General features: G+C 39.0%; 2 protein-coding genes across 2 annotated transcripts in view; one reads left to right on the top strand and one right to left on the bottom strand.

The window, feature by feature from the left end:
• Positions 1–802: 802 nt before the first annotated feature.
• On the top strand, positions 803–15,777 carry ssh3 (slingshot protein phosphatase 3). The gene is made up of 17 exons (XM_015380261.1): positions 803–909; positions 4,348–4,504; positions 6,890–6,927; positions 7,009–7,189; positions 7,868–7,983; positions 8,057–8,125; positions 8,742–8,807; positions 9,966–10,148; positions 10,475–10,568; positions 10,683–10,811; positions 11,021–11,067; positions 11,197–11,343; positions 13,834–14,034; positions 14,144–14,315; positions 14,411–14,488; positions 14,577–14,672; positions 15,093–15,777. The coding sequence occupies exons 2-17, from the start codon at positions 4,457–4,459 to the stop codon at positions 15,225–15,227; spliced, it is 1,800 nt and encodes a 599-aa protein (XP_015235747.1). The 5' UTR covers positions 803–909; positions 4,348–4,456; the 3' UTR covers positions 15,228–15,777.
• A 651-nt stretch (positions 15,778–16,428) lies between these two features.
• Positions 16,429–17,024, bottom strand: part of mrpl18 (mitochondrial ribosomal protein L18) — a 6,355-nt gene continuing 5,759 nt past the window's right edge. The window contains exon 4 of the mRNA XM_015380259.1: positions 16,429–16,661. Coding sequence (XP_015235745.1) covers positions 16,584–16,661 — 78 coding nt within the window. The 3' untranslated portion in view covers positions 16,429–16,583. The remainder of the gene's footprint in view (positions 16,662–17,024) is intronic.

Raw genomic sequence — 17,024 nt, 5'->3', positions numbered from 1 at the left:
TGACACACTTAATCCCAAGTGGGGTCCCAATGGGTGCTGGTGCCTATCTCCAGCTGTCTATGGGAAAGAGACAGGGTACACCCTGGACAGGTTGCCAGTCCATCGCAGGACAACACATAGTCAAACAACCATTCGCACACACACTCACACCTAAGGAGAATTTAGAGAAGCCAATTAACCTAACAGTCTTTTTTTTTTTTTTTTTTGGACTGTTGGAGGAAGCCAGAGTACCCGGAGAAAACCCACGCATGCACAGGGAGAACATGCAAACTCAATGCAGAAAGACCCTGGGCCAGGAATACAACCCGCAACCTTCTTGCTGCAAGGCAGCAGTGCTACCCACTGAGCAGCCCGTGTTTTGAATATTCCACCTGAGAGTATTACTGTCTATATTAGAAGGGGAAAAAATGGTAGGGGTGGCCAATGATTAACTGGCCCCCCATCTTGCTCCGCCCCTCCTTGGTAGGACATAGTGGTGGCGGCATTAAACTGTGGGAATGCTTTTTTTTTTTTTTTAGCAGATTTAATTACAGACCTAAGTCCGATAAAAATGTGCTTCAATGACTGATGTTTTCTAACAATCTGGTGCATAATGCAGTGAAATTGTGCAGTGGGCTAAATACAAATACACGCCACACCCTTCAGAAATGCACATGCTGGGAAAAAAAACAAAACAAAACAAAAAAAAAATTTTTTTTTTCGAAAGATAGAGAGGGATGTGCGTGTGTAGTTTCTTTTACTTTCTTTTTTTTTTAACTCTCTCTCTCTCTCCTCCCACTCTCTCCCCCCCTCTCTCGGGTGTAAATGGTCTATCTACAGCAGCAGAGGGCGGAATAAGGAGCTCTGGGTACGGAAGACATACCCAGACGCCAAAACAGGAAATTAGAGCGGAGGACCCAGTCTGGAAAGGTAGGAAATGGGCTTATTTCTTGTAACTGATCCTAATTCCTGCTGTCTTTGGGCTGTAGTCCCCAGCAGCAGCAGTAAAATCTGCATCGCTCACAGGTTGCGCTGCTGATTTGTTGCGCGTTCTGTTGGTGTGACGAACCTCAGCTACTTGGAGCGCACTGTGTTTATATCACTCTGTTTAAACAATAACATCGAAATGATTCTCTATCAACATGATCGAGGCATCAATTGGGTAATTTATTCTATTTATTGCAGAGGATGCTCCGCTTTTTACACATAGATGGGCAGCAGACCACAGTACACACTGTGCTTTGCATGAATAACGGGGAAAGCTGCCCATAGGAAACTCTGTATTTATTGTCATGTGTTGATATAAATCGCCTTGTTACTTTCGTTCTCTGATACTTAATGTATAAGTGATCCTTTTTTATTTTACTTCCCTGTAATTGTGAACTGTTATTATAATCATGGTAATAGATAGAGACAATATCCGTTTTAAAAAATCCAAATAGCAGAAATTGTCAAAAATAGAGTTCAGTCATAATTAAATAATCATTTCACTCACTATATACATTATCTGTATTGCTTTACACTTTAATCATCAGTATCACTCCTTGGACACTCTGCTGATGCTCAAATGCAACCTTAATAGGAGTCAGTCTAGTAATTGCAGCTGATATATTTGCATTAGGATTGTAGCCCCTAATGGATGGAAACTTCTAAGAGTACAATAGGTTAATGTTATATTTAACCTATATTATGCGGTTGTTGATCCTGAGGCTTAAACTCACCTTTCTGGAAAGTTGTCCAGCAAGTTTAGAAATAAAGTGCCATGGAAAGGTTTTTAGTATAGAGGGTGCAGTGATTAGGTTTTTATCACCCATTCCTATTTCTAATTGCATTTGATCTCAGTTTTCTGGTTTTGACGATAAAATAGAACAATAAACTTCCCTGCAGGCTCTTTGGTAGAGACATACAGTATAACAAAAAGAACTCAACTAAAAAAAAAAAGTTTTTCTACTGCATTTTTGCACCATATATATTTGTCTTGAAATGCTCTGAATTTCCATATCAATGCGTTTTACACCATCTTTTTCTCCCACGCTGTTTACATTTGATCACTGCTGCAGTTTATGAAATGGAAATGTTCATTTCACTGCTAGGCTGCTGCTCATTTACTCTCTGAAAGCTCTACAAAACAAAATTTCATTTTACATACACTCTGTGTATAAAAATGACAATTAAAAGTTGTCTAAGTCTATTAATCTTTATGCATTAACACTACTGCTTCCTGATGATAAGAAAACATAATGTGATATTATTGTTGAATGTTGCAGTCGTCTCTTAAATCCATATGTGATCATAAAGGACAATGCAAGCTTCCAAATTTAGTATTGAAAAAGCAGTTTTACTGGAAGAGACCTAAAATAATATTTATTTGATTAAATGTTGGATCCAAGCCTCCCCTTGCATTTTTTTTATAGTGCACAGACTGGTATTAGGAGGATGATTGTGTTATATACTATACACTTCTAACCGTACGTCTCTAACCTTTATTTGAACAATTTTAGTAAAATAAAAGGGCAGCAAACTACATTATGTTGGTCGGTGTCTTTGTAGCTCATAACAGTAGGAGTTAGTTTTATTCACCTTCATTGAATATCCTAAGAAAAAGCTATTTTCCTGCTGATCATTGTTCTGAGTGTATTCTGATCATTGGGTGGGAGATAATAATAATTGATCTTACATTGGAGAAATATACCTCTGCATTTAACCCATCCCTTTAGGGGAGCAGTGGGCTGCTATTGTGCGGCCCCCGGAGAGCAGTGTGGGGTAAAGGGTCTTGCTCGGAGACCCAGGGTGGCAGTCTGTAGGAGTGGGGCTCAAATTTAGAACCTCAGGATTCCAAGCTCTATGCCCTAACCACTAGGCCGCTGCTCCCCAATACCTACCTCCATTATTCTCTACAAACATGTTTTCTATCGGCAGATGATCATATTAATCCTAAAAGGCTGAAAGTTATTAGTTCTGTCTACAAAAAATGTTTAATCTTAGTAAACAGCCTACATGATAAAAAAAAAAATCTGAAATATTCAAGAGGTGGCATATTCAGGATTACATTGTTGTTAATGCCATCCTCAGGTTAGATTCTTACAATGTTTCTTGTATCATTATTGAAAAAATGTATCTATATAAATGTATCTAATGTTTATAATAAACCCCAAAGCATGATGGAACTACCACCATGCTTGTACATTCAGGATTGTTAAAACAGACATTTTTTTTATGATATTCTGACCTCTCTTAGGTGAAGGCTATGTTTGCAGGTGTGGCTTTATAGTTGACAAGTGCTCCAACACTTTCAAAGTCTGATTATTGCCGCTAAGGACTTTATCTGTTAGGAAGGGTATCTGTTGGACCTATTACAGATCAGGTTCCTCTTCCGGTTTGCTGTGAAGGTTTTCTTGTTTCCACAGACCTCATCTGCTTCATGTACAGTAGGAACTTAGTAATGTAATGTTTTCTGACCTCTCCTAGCTTCATCCAGCTGTCTTTTTTCTCTTTTATAAATATTGCATTAGGTTTAGAGAAAAGTCAGCAGACATGTAGCAATTAATTATCCAGAGATCATATACGGCCAATTTTCTCCTGGTTGGATGATCAGTAAATCAAATTCGGACAAATTTAATTTTCTAGAATTTCAGCAAGATCTCCATCAATCTTAGACTGAAAATCCAACATGTAGCTAGTTTAAAATAAAAAATAAAGGTATAAAATATAAGGTCTGCAACTTCTGCTTTGATGCATAAATTGAAATGATCTTATGATATCTTTGTTTCTTTTTCAAACCCTTTCCTTTATCAAATGACGACTGCCTGTTTAACAGCTTTTATATGTTCTAGTTAGTAGAATTGGCAGGTCGCACATGAAGAAAATGAATCGTTGGTATTAGCCAGGGCTTTATATATTTCTTGTGAGCATATTTCTGAGAATCGTGGTGACAGCTTGTGAAAGAAGTTCTGAGAAGAAGGAGATGCCTGAAGCAAACTGGCATCATCTGATCTTTCAGAAATAACAAACCATGTCTGCACCACATTAATTACTCTGGATTTTTTCGTTTCCACTCATAAAAACTCTGTCAGCTTAATTACTTACATATTACTTTTAATTGAAATAAACATTAAGTAGCTTCATGCATTTTTCCCCATCTCAGTGCATCTAAATCAATTCTTTTTACAGAGAAAAAAAAAGTTAAATGGAGGTGCCCAGACATAAGCTGTATTTTCTTATGATCCCATGATGACAAAAACAATGAATTAGCTCTTTTCAAAGCACTGGTAGTTTAGTATTTAGTGTAAAAAGCACACCCAAGCATATGTTTGGCCAAGAAAGTTATTTATTGGATGTAATCTAATCTTGTTATCTGTTTGCCATCAGGAAAAAATTGCCCTAGCACCAACGGTTTGCTGTTGGCTGAGGAACCTGCAGAACCTGTCTGGACCTGCAGGAAACCACTGGTTTGCTGGAGTAAGACTCTAACTGTGCAATGGCTCTGCTGACCTTGCATAGGATCCCTTCCATCTCCACCGCTCCGGTGAGGATCTAGCCGTCCACACGTCTCTCTGTACATAAAGTCTCCCCAGATCCCCAGCTGTTTCCTTTATCTGCATATAGATCAGAGCTTTGTTTGGGTGAAAACGCTTAAGGCTGGTGTAAAAAAACAAACAAAACAACAACCACTGAATGTGTCCCTTTGTGGATACCAGCACAGAGTGCACTTGGAAGAGCATTTAATTTCCCTGATAAGTCAGACAACAGATATAATCTAGGAAACCACTTATTAAAGTGAATGAACAGCCTTATTTCTGTGTGAATGCTTTTTGAGGCCTTTAAACAAATGCATATAATCATGTTAACACTTAATCATTAGCAACTGTCTGTCTATCTTCTCCCTTTCATCTCTCTCACACTTTCATGAAAATAATGTCAAAAACTGTTCTGTTCTTTATCATTGTCCGCTAAACCATAGATGACTTAAGTCTGGCTCCAAGTCTCATTCTTTGCATATTTTGTCACAGAATCTGATCACCAACTATCTTAACTTGTTTTCTCCTTCTTTTTTTTTTCCTTCTTCAACCCCCTCCTCATCGTTCCTCTCCTGGCTCCTGCCTACTTCTCTTTAATTTTCTTTTCTTGACTCTGTCTGGACTTGTCAGTTGCGTAAAAGGTAACGTTACTGTCTCATGTATTTTCTTTTTCTTCAGTGCTACTGCTACTTCTCTTGTTTCTCACTCCTTTTCTATGTTCTTGCATCATGTATCTTCTTTACATTTCTTCTTCTTCTATGATTTTGAACTTTATTTGGTTGCTTTAATCCCACCTCCAGCTCTTGTTTTTTTTTTTTGCAACGCATAGATCTAAACAACTTGTGATTGTTTTATACCTTTACATGTGTAGTGGAATAACATGCAGAAATGCTGCCACATTTGTTTGTCTTTAACCAGAGACATACCAGTGGAAAGCATTTGAAACAATGGGAATTGCTGTGCAAGACTTTTTTTTTTATATAAACACAACAAATTAACATTTTGCCTCAGTATGTAGAATTATATAATCTGCAAAAAAATGGCATTGGTTTTAATGTGGGGTAAATATTTTTTCATTTCCTAAATGACGGATTTCTTCAAAGTCAGAAGTTTACGTCCTGTAAGGTAATGATTACTCTAAGCAAACTGGGAAAGCCTTGATAATGATATCATATAATTCAAATTATGAAAATTGTAATGATTGGATTGTTTTATGGCTTGATTCAAACACACTTACTGGTGTGTAAGGATTGGGAAACCAGAAAGGGAATCGTTCACCCCTATAAATCGGGTTACCACAAAAGAACAATTTCAAGATTCCTGAGGTTGTCACAATAAACTGTTCTGACAAGCATAAACAACTTGGGAACATCCGTCTGCCTGAGATTAATATGGGTTCTGTGTCCCACAAAACATGTTTCGGTGCAAAATGTGTAACTGAAGTCCAGCTGCTTAGAGAATCACCCTCCTTTACCAGCATGGGCTAAAATGTCATTCATTAAGGAAGAAGCCTATTCTGCAAAAAGATTTTTTTTTACCGTAAATGGATCCTTGGCTGGTCCCCTACAATTCCTTTTAAACATCAATATTTGTACTAAAGTATTCTTTCTGTCATGATTTGTGGACATTTAGATATAAAGAGAAGTGTTATCTCCTGGCTCAGACCCTGTAATTCAGTGAAAGGGTGGAGCCAGAGTAAAAAAATATGCAAGAGGGGGTCACTCCAGTGGCTGGAAGTTGGAGGGAAGTGGGCTGCCATTTGGCTGGGGTTTGACTGGAAAGGGCCATTTTGAATGGCTGCTACTGAATATGTGAGGTACAGAGGTGGCAGCATCATGCCTCTGATTGGTCTTCCAAGTGAGCAGAGACCCTTAGCACACCACCAAATTTAGTCACAGTGTGGCTTAACGACAAACAAAATGTTTTTGTGTAGCCATCACAAAGAGCTGATCTCAGCCCAATAGAAAATATGTGGGCAGAGCTGAAAAGGTGTGTGCAAAGAAGGTTGCAAAAACAACCCGACTGAGTTACACCAGTTCTGTGAGGAGGAACGGGGCAAACTTCAAGCAAACTGTTGTCAGAAGCTTTTGAAAAGGATCTCCAAAACATTTGACTTTGGATGGTTGACGGTAGTGGTGTAACATATCGTAAACTTCTGAGTTTTAAGAAATTAATAAATATAATTATAAAAAAAAAAATAATCATGAAAGGGGAAAAAAGGGTTAAATTATACCTATCCAAGAGGGAGAGTCGGCCCTGGTGTCATAAGTGCAAAACACTCCACTGTAAAGAGGTCAAATATCTGCAGGGGTATTAGAGACTATATATCTATATATATATATATATATATATTACTGTTCTATCTCACTAATGAATTTGTATGTATTTTGAAGGATGAAGGCCTCCAAAAGAAAGGACGACTTCAGAAAAGGTAGGTCTTTACCAAATTTAAATAATCCTAACATAGTTTTTTGAAGGTAACCATGTTAAACTAATTGTTCTCCATGTCCAGAGAGAGTTTCGCTCTGGTTAAAGGAGCGGCCCTCCTACTGGAAGATGGCGACGTTGGTGAGCTGGAAGAAGAAACTTCTACTGACGACGTATCTCCTGTGAAAAAAGAAGCATCAGGCACGCGGCTCAGACACCTCCACGCCATGCTGGAACAGCTCAGACCAGAGGACACCATCAAGCTGGTGAGCCCTGGTGCCAAATGCATGTTACATAATGTGATTTAAGCCAAAAAATATAAAAAATTAAGGCATGGGGAGAATGTAGTTTAAAAATCCTACTGTGAAGATACTAAAAATGCAGGTTTTGGTCTTATGTTTGCATTGGAATTGATAAAAATATTTATAATTTATAGTTATGTTTAAAAAAAAACTTTGCTAATGATAATTAATTTGTACTGTAATAGTTAATAGTTATACTTTATGTTTTCATATTTATATTTGATAAATAAATTCAGGGGCAGTTTGCTGGATAGTCCAGAACTTTCTCAGGCATTTCATTAAAAGCCCTTACATTTTAGGAAAGCTTTGATGGAAATTTTTAGCAGCTTTGAGTCGATATCTTAAAAGAAACAACAACTTGGGAATCACAAATACCGTTACATTTATAAGAGGTTTATAGCACCTGCTGCTGGAGGCAATTCAGCTTAGATTCTCTTTACATCTGTGTTCAACAGTGTGACACACTTTCAAGATAAAACTGAACCAAGAAAGACAGAAAACAAGGATTTGTATTATTTCCTAAACAATCTGCTCATATTTTCTAGTTTTCGCAGTCAGATAAATGTTTATGCTTCTATCAGGCCTCGTGTTGCATGTGAAGGATTTTTATTTTTCTGCACTGACTCGTCCTCTGTCACGTAGGCGGTGGAGCTGGAGTCGATCAGCACTGTCAGAGTCAGGTATCTGATCGTCGTCTCCACGCTGGCAAGCAAACAAGAGAGCATTCTTCTGGGCATTGATTTCCCCAGCTCAGACAGGTGACAGTAACTCAGATGCCTATTGTAAAAACAGCCTACTGGTTTGCGAATCTAAAATTTTGTCTCTTTGCAGCGATCATTGCACCATCGGCCTGGTTCTGCCGCTGTGGAGCGACACACAAGTCTATCTGGATGGAGATGGGTAGGAGATATTTAAAAGATTTAGGAAGAGAGAGAACTGAAGTGAAACCAGCCTGCAGCCTTGTGTCTGGGTTTCCTTCCAGAGACAACTTGTTATTCATAGAGTCGACTCATTTGCTGTAAATTCCACATGCTCATTCTCACTCAGGCTCTTACATAAACATGAAGCTCATGTGTTCGGGGAGAGTTCAGCTGCTGAAAGCTGTGTTAAAAGCATCTAGTGTCTAAATGTCTGCAGAGAGGCAATGTGAAGCAGGGCTAAACATTCAGGCTCACATGGTGTGAGGACTGAGCCTGCTGTGTATTAACTGATCACCCTTCACATGCTGAGTGTAACACTTTGGTTTCAGCCCTCATAAGGCCGGATCACATCTCACACTGAGTCGCCTTTTCTCCTATCTCTCCTCCCTCACATTTGCATTTTTACGTTATTTACCTGAATTGTCACTTATGCCTGCTGAATATTTTCCTTTCCCTCGTTCTAGCCGGCTGCATTTTTTCCCAGTAATTGGCTCTTATCAGATGTTTTCTTCCATAACGCTCCTTGACTTGTTGCTTTTCTCAGGAGCTCATTATCAGAGCTCATATCTGTGTTTTTTGTTTTTCTTTTTTTGCAGTGGTTTTAGTGTGACGTCAGCAGAGGAGACCAGAAATTTTAAACCCGTTTCCATGCAGACCATGTGGTGAGTGCTGCTGACACAAAAGAAGTAAAAACCATAATGATCAGGTATCTTAGGGAGTGTCGAGGGACGAGGAGGCGCTCGGATTTCAGTTTTTACCCTCAGGCATTTTAGCCCTTTTTATTTCCCACTAGTTCTCAGAAAACTGGGAACAAACTGGAATAATAAAAAAAAGCCTATCATCACAACTATACTCTCTTCTTCAGGTTTTCTCACACCTTATGTTCACAAATGGTCCAGCACATTGAGACATATTGGTTGCAAATTTCCTACTTCTGAACAAGACAAAAGAAACCGTTTTCATCAATGAAATTTGTTTGTAATGAAATTAGAGGTTTGTTAGGCTCCAGTTCTGCTCACTTTTACCTGCCTGCCCTCACATGGCAGGTACCAACTTGTCAGATCGCTCCAGTCCAACTAGCACCTAAAAACAACATCTCTTGTCCTGCTGATGCTTATAAAGCTAGTTGATAATCTCTTGTCTGAAAAGTGCATTGGTTTGAAGACGTTTTGCTTCCCATCCCGGAAGCTTTTTCAATTCAAAATGTCAGAAACAGCGTTGAGTTCAAGGCTCTATAGAGTGGACCAAATCAAAGCCTTGTTTTTTTCTTAGAAAACATGCAGTTTTCTTTTTTCTTTTTTTCTTTACAGGTTTGGAAATCTAATTTAGAATCCAGTGAAGTTAATATATTAAGTAAAGTAACCTTCATTTGTCTTTTCTTTATGAAGACAGAGAATAACACCAATGAAAGAAAAAGGAGCACCACTTAGTCGTGGATACTTTCTCCAGGGGTTATAGACTTTTCTAAATTAACACCTCAGAGATGACTGGCTAAACCTTACTCTTGCTGCTGCTGTTATAGGTGGCATTGTTGGGTTTATTACCCAATCTTCTTCTAAAAACAGCTGAAGCTCAGCTTCAATGGAGAGAATCATACAAGCTCTGTAGATAACAGTCATTGTCCTGCAAAATGACGGCCCTCTTGTCCCCTTCTGTTGCTGCTTTCAGCTTATTTAGATGTTAGTTTTTCTTTGGTTTGTAAAAAAAAAAAAAGAAGAAGTTTAAGGGGTGTGATTACTTTCTCAAGGTACTGCCTTTTGGTAATGGCTGTGCTTCTTTCTTAAGACCTGATCTTTCTACCTTGTCTCTGTTCCCTTCAGGTCGATCCTACAGGTCCTGCACGGCTGCTGCGAGCGGGCAGTCAAAGCAGCACTAATCCCAGGCTGTGGGCTGGAGTGGGCCCAGCACTACGCCCAGCACATTGAGTCCGATCGGTTCTGCCTGAACGAATGGGAGGCCATGAATGACCTGGAGTCAGTGCGCCGGGACAGTAGTGGACAAAGGTTAGAGGCTTGTTTCTTTTTATTTTATTTTCTATTTAGATTAGTCATCTGAAACACTTCTGCAACCAGAGGTGGAACAGGAAACTATCTGCATTTTATTTACTGCAAAGTTGAAACAGAACCATCTAAAAGTGCAGCACATCAAGAAGTTAATGCTTTAGCACAATCAATTTTCAGTTGTAATCTTGCTTAATATTTGGTTTGAAGTTTAACATGTTTTATCCTTTCATGCAGTTATATAAAATGAGTAAAAAGTTGTTCTGTTCCTGTTTTGCAATGCAAACAGACTGTTGTGGTAAAGCTTCTTATTTTAAATTTTTAAAAAGCTCTGCAGATAGAGTTTCCAATGAAAGGCTAATCAAAGAGAACCTGAGAGACATCATGAGGACTGAAGATCTGGACAACCTCACGTCTAAAATGGTAGGATGCTTGGTTAGAGGGCAGATAGTAGATCTCAAGTAGACCAGCAGGGTGCTTGAATAGTAGTGAATGGATAAATGTATGCTTTATTTAAGGTTTCATTTGTTTCTGCAGGTGCACATTGCTCTGGAGACCAGGATAGGGTTTGACATGAGACCCTACAAGGAGTACATAGATAATGAGATCTTGGTTACCATGGCTCAGATGGACAAACCCTCGAAAATATTTGATTACCTTTACTTGGTGAGTAAAGCTGTTGTAAACCTTACCGCAGTGAAGAGGGCTTTCCCTCCATAGGTCAATATAAAGGCAGAAGCGAGGATGTTGTCACATGACTCCAACTTCCTCTTTGTGTGAGATGGTGTGCTGACAGTGATAGGGAAGACGACTCTGCAGGCCGTTTCCGCCTTCCTGTCTTTTTCACTAACTTGTTTTAAACTATCTATTTTCAGGGCTCTGAGTGGAACGCAGCTAACTTTGAGGAGCTGCAGAAAAACAAGTTAGTGTGTGTTATAGTGTCTGTAAATGTGTCTGTCTCCTGATGTTTCATGATGAGTTTAATTCAGAAGTATGAGTTTTTGTCTTTGCAGAGTCACTAACGGTGACTCTGCTTCTGTGTGCTTCTCAGCATTGGCTACATTCTCAATGTCACAAGAGAGATTGACAACTTTTACCCAGAATCCTTCACCTACATGAACATCAGAGTGTACGACGTGGAGGCCACCGACCTGCTCTCCCACTGGCCGGACACATACAACTTCATTAACTCTGCAAGGTGGAGCTGATTCGCAAGTTTAAAACCCTTCATGACTCACAGTTTAAATTAAAACATATTAGATGACTTCTAGGGCTGAATGATTGTCAGGAAACATGGTCTGCGTGGTTTCCCCGACCCTCTCCTTCATGGTCAACAACCTGTGTGCAGTCCTCACAGAGATCCATTTTATGATTATTCTAAAGCTTATTTTAGTGTAAAACTTACTGAGCCCCTAAAGGCACACTGAAGAAAAATAAAAAATGTTCTCTTGCACACCAGTTATAGTTTTGCAAAGTAGATGCTGCAACGAAGAGGTCTGGTTCTCCTAAGTTAAACGCCTCTTGGATCAAGTTCTTTTAATAAGGCCTGTACTTATATATTCCCTGTACTTACTGTATAAAGAACTTTTTTAATTCAGGAAACTTGACCAATGCACTTTACACTACATTCAGTCATTAATCCATTCATTCATTCATTCATTCAGACACTGATGGTGGCAAACTACATTGTAGCCACAGCTGCCCTGGGGCTCACTGATAAGCTAGGCTGCCATACATTGGCACCAGCGGGCCCTCTGACCACCATCAGTAGACAATGCCGGTGAAGTGTCTTGCCCAAGGACACAACTACAATGAAAGCCAAAGCTGGAGCCCTCCAATTGAAGGCCAAACTCCTGCACCTGAGGCCACAGTCACCCCAGTGGCACAGACCTCTAATTTTTTACCTTTAATCCATTTTCCAGAAATTTTTTAAACATCCATCTCTATCCGTGCAGTTGACCAGTGGTTTGCAAGTGTGTGTGAATGAACATAACAACATAATCAATGTTTGTGTATCCTCTGGACCGAAATAGACCACAAAACTTCAGGATACCTTTTAAGTGACGTTCAGACACAACATAATGGTGACATCTTGCATGCAATGCAGCAATGTCTTTGTATGGTAGCCCAAAATGAAAATATAGTCTAATTAGCCATGTACATCCATTTTTAAGAATGTTGTCCGAAATATGCATGCGTTCGCATGATAAAACTAACTGGTGCACAGGAGAAAGTATTTGGTGTGCATGAGAAAATAAATGGTGCCTACATTACCAACTGGTGCACACGAGAAACTATCTGGTGTGCACCAGAAAGTATATGATTTACACAAGATACTTTCTGGTGCACACAAGAAAGTTTTTTTTTTTTTCCTTCAGTGTCCCTTTAGGGGCTTTGTAAAAAGAATAGTACAGTATTAGTGCAGAGTTTTCTAAACGTTTCAGCCTGTGACCCACAAAACTGTACTAAAATATATTCTCAGTATTGACTGAAATACCATAACTTCTAAAGATAATAATAAAAAATATTAACCATAGTAATAAAAGCGTAATGTTAACAAAACAGACCAAAATTCCATTAATTTAGTTTTATCCATTTCTAAGTTGAACTTTAACATCTTTAAACACATAAATATGCTTCATCATGACCATTTTCATTGTGTTGGATAATTTCTTTAAAGGATCTCAATTAATTGAGATAATTGTAATTGTTGTTCGATGACTCTGAAAGGGGCCCTGACCCTCACTTCTGGAATTTGTGTATTGGTGAAATGTATGTGCATATTTAAGCGTGTATTGAAATGTTCTGCTTTATCAGGATCAGGGAAAATCCACAGTAAATTAAACATGACATGTTTTTAACCTTATTTGACCCCAGATTCTAAATCAGTTGACATATTTCCCTTTTCTTTTTTTACTATTATATCTGCTTGCTGTTTTTTATGCATCTCAACATTTGGCTGTAAATCTAGTAAATGATTAGGACAGATTTACTGCTATAACAGATCTGGTGGAAACATACTTGCATGCAAGTCTGCTCCCATGAAATGACAACTAAAAGAACTGTTACCGAGAAACCTTTCATTTAAAGGAGCAACCGCTCATATTGATGATGAGGTTTCTGAGTTGTTAGATGTAGCTGTTAGGGATTCATTCATGAATTTTTAAAGCCCTTTGATGAGCAGAAAAATATCCCTCAGAGAATAGGGCAGTCAGCCCGTTAATGTTTATCACATTTGGGTGAGATGTGTTGTAATCTGGACTTTGTGCTGAGCTTATTTGGCACCACAGTAAAAGTAGATAAGTTCTGAGGCACACTTTTGATTAAATATATCATGAAAGTCAAAATTCTTGATCTTAATCACATTTTTGTTTTAAAAACTTTAGATTTACTCCTTTTGATTCTGTCTAAAAACATCAATTCAACCAAAGTCTCTTTGTTGGAGTCAAAACAAAAAGCTGTTAAAGTCGACAGTTATTTAGTCTTTTTTTGTCTTTTTCCCAAATCTACAAATACAGCATATTTGAGCTAAAGAACTGAGAGAGAAAAAGGAAGCTTCTCCATTTTCTAGTTTTGTTTTAACGTAGAAAGTCTGATGTTTGAAGATTTCCCCATCAAGCAGCAGTTCTCTTCCACATGTGCTGCCCTTTGAACCCCTGAGCGATTACGCCTCATTTGTGCTTCACAGGAAGAGTGGTCAAGCGGTGCTGGTGCACTGTAAGATGGGCGTGTCCCGATCTGCATCCACTGTAATCGCCTACGCCATGAAGCAGCAGCGCTGGTCTCTGGATGAGGCACTGGCCTACGTCCGGGAATGCAGGTCTATTATCAAACCCAACGACGGCTTCCTGAAGCAGCTGCAGACCTACAGTGGTATCCTCAGTGCAAGGTAGGACCTGATGTCACCTCCACCAAAAGAACATCTGAATGTTAATTTGTGTGTGAATGTCTGAAGATATCAGTCACATCAGTGCTTTAATGTTTGTCTGTCTTTGCAGCCAGCAGCGTCACAGTGCTCTCTGGAAGCCCAGGCAGAAGTCTGTGCGAAAGGAGCAAAGTGCGCAAGATGGAAAGCCAGGAGAGGAGGAAGAGGATGAGGAGGAATATGATGATGAGGAGGAGGAGGATGACAGCTCAGATGAGGAAAATAATTCAGAAGAAGACCAAGAAGTAATCCTATCACTTCTGCAAAACAAACCTGCCATTTTTTGTTGTTGTTTTTTTTCAGGCTAATTGATCTCAATTTGTTTCTCAAACACATTCAGGTGTTTGAAGAAAAAGCTCCACCATCTGACATCCAGGAAGTAGAAGGTCCCACCATCACTATAAATGAACCGGACAAGGTCAGCCAATCGGATTACAGGACAGAACATGCAAAAACGTTTGATCTGAAGACACTGATGATTCACCACATATTGCTTTAATCCAAAGGTCGCTCCAAGCGTGAACCGCAGTGGCAGGATGAACCTGTTCTCCCTCATGCAGTCCATCAGTGAAATGGATGACATGGAAAAGGGACATGAAACGGTAAATATTATCATTAAAAGATGTTTTTAAAAGATATAAATATAAAAAATATAACCGCCGATGTCTGGGGGAGAGTAATTCGCCTACATAAGTGTAAATGGGGACAAGCATACAGGACGTTACGTAAACATATCACCAGAATGATTGACAATTTGGAGTACCACTTATTTTGAACATCCTCCTCTATACCTTTAACTAAATCCTTTGGGTAAAAAATCTACAAACAGATGTCTTTGAAAAGTATTCAGATTTTTTTTTTAGCATGTTTTTTTTCCCCCCGTTCAATCTGTTTCATTTTATTCATTAAAGTTTTCAAACACATTCTGCTGCGTATCATCCCCCATTTCTTTCTTTGCATGGATTCTCTGCACATTTAAATCTGCCCTTTTATAACAAACTCTGTTCAACTTCTGTCCAAAGCTTCCTGGCAGTCCGAGACGCTCTCCTAAGCAGCGGAGGCGCAGCCAAGGCCGACGGCTGACCCACCAAAAAGCGTGCTTAGATGTGTCGCCAGAGCCACGCTCCCTGCCGGACGATGGACGAAGTAATCACTAAAGTGGACAAAAGCCTGGACAATCAGGGAGGCACAGGAGGGAGGGGGTTCAATAAAGGAAATCCTGATGGGGGAGGAATCCAGGAACAAAGCCAAGGCAGTTCTGTTGAAGATGTAGTTGATTTTGCTGGGCTTGCATTGCACACCTGAGCTCCTAGTGATACCTGGGTTATTACTCTCTCTGCAGTATTGCTGTAACACTCCCAGCCTGGATTTCATTTAGCTCGTCAGTCTGTCAAATGGTATTATGGTTATAAAATCTTGTCACCATGATCCCACAGACCCTCCCTCCTGCCCACTGGAGTTCACCCTTCAACACTTCAGAGAGATCTATGCAATACCTGTAATCTCTCCCCCGCTGATGAACACACGGCTTTTTAAACGACCCCATCACACCTTCTGCTTTCTAAGATCTCTGCTGGAAGGATTTCACTGTATCCAAGCTGTGCATTACGGACCACGTTAAAGGCCAGTTTTATGGCGCATGCTTGATTGCCAAACTGTTTTTTTTTTATGTGCCAGTAAATCTATTTAATTATATATATATATATATATATATATAAAAAAAAACAATAAGGAACAATTGTAGATGGTTTTTATTCTGATGTATTCACCAGGAGTGCATGAGTGCCTTTAACCTGAGAGTTAAATATTTGCTGGATTTTTTGTTTTTATCTCTAAGATGACTCCATCTTGGATCTTTCCTAGTTTCTCTGCTTCATCCATGTGATTTCCAGAGATTGTGCTTCTTTACAGTATAGAGGACTCCATTTGTATTTGCTGGTGGTCTGGATGCATTTGTTTGTGTTTATATACCAGCCTACAAGACCAAATTGTTCAGGGTTTCTTCTTGTGTGTATTTATAAGAATTGTATTCTTTATTACCCAGATGTCACCAGATGCCAACATGGATCATTTCATGTTGGTTGTCTCTTTGAGTGCATCCAAGCTAAATAATTCATTAAAATTGCATGTGCACAATGAAAATCAATTACATGCACTTTATATTCCCACACTGTTCACACTGCCTGAGGCAAACCTGCACTGTACTGTGATCTGATTGGTAACTTTAAGTTGCACCCAAAGCTGTTCTGTTGTTGTGGCGAGTACTTGGCTTTCTACAGCTCACTCCTGTTTACGAAAAACTCTGTGGCAAATAAAGACATCCTAACCAAGTCATTTAGTCTATTTATTAACAAACAACAGGAGATCAGATTTATTCATTAGACACATGACATTATTCATCACATTCTCCTTTATTTCAGCCTTTCTAATGTAAATATCTGTACAGTAATGTGACAAAAGAAGGTTTTATAGATACAGTTTATAAAAGCAATATATGGTAAGGATGCTGCACTTTAGGTCCCGATGTATTTCCTTCTGGGTTCACTGAGGGTGACTCCTCCCTGTTTCATCGCAGCTCTGAAGGCCTGAACCTGTGAAGAGGAAAAAGATGAAACTTAAAAAAAAAACTGTAAAAATCCATTAAAAAAACATGAATGCTACAGTCCTTAAAATTAATATTTTGACAGCTCTTCTGTTTACTTTTTTTGTTCTCAAAATTTAAATATCAAAGATAATCTGAGAAACAAGCTGGGAGTTTTTCATGTTTTAAATGAAGGCAGCCATGAATGAGTCACTTCGTCAGTCTAACCACCACTGTCAGATTTCTGACTTTGCAAGACTATTTTATTTCTCCATGAAATGCCCGATTTATATCAAAGTCTGAATTAAAAAATAGAAAATCTATGAGGAGGAAAATACTTTTCACAAAAAGTCATTTAAAAAAATTCTGATTC

The sequence above is a fragment of the Cyprinodon variegatus genome, unplaced genomic scaffold, assembly GCF_000732505.1.
Source record: "Cyprinodon variegatus isolate N-32 unplaced genomic scaffold, C_variegatus-1.0 Scaffold210, whole genome shotgun sequence".
In the NCBI taxonomy this organism is placed as follows: domain Eukaryota; kingdom Metazoa; phylum Chordata; class Actinopteri; order Cyprinodontiformes; family Cyprinodontidae; genus Cyprinodon; species Cyprinodon variegatus.
This window is presented reverse-complemented; position numbering and strand designations above follow the sequence as displayed.

Excerpts from the sequence above, each read along its gene's own strand:
- ssh3 (XM_015380261.1), top strand. The coding sequence starts at position 4,457 with ATGGCTCTGCTGACCTTGCATAGGATCCCTTCCATCTCCACCGCTCCG. Across the intron at positions 10,569-10,682 it reads ACAACCTCACGTCTAAAATG|GTGCACATTGCTCTGGAGAC; the intron begins GTAGGATGCTTG and ends TTGTTTCTGCAG. Across the intron at positions 11,344-13,833 it reads AACTTCATTAACTCTGCAAG|GAAGAGTGGTCAAGCGGTGC; the intron begins GTGGAGCTGATT and ends TGTGCTTCACAG.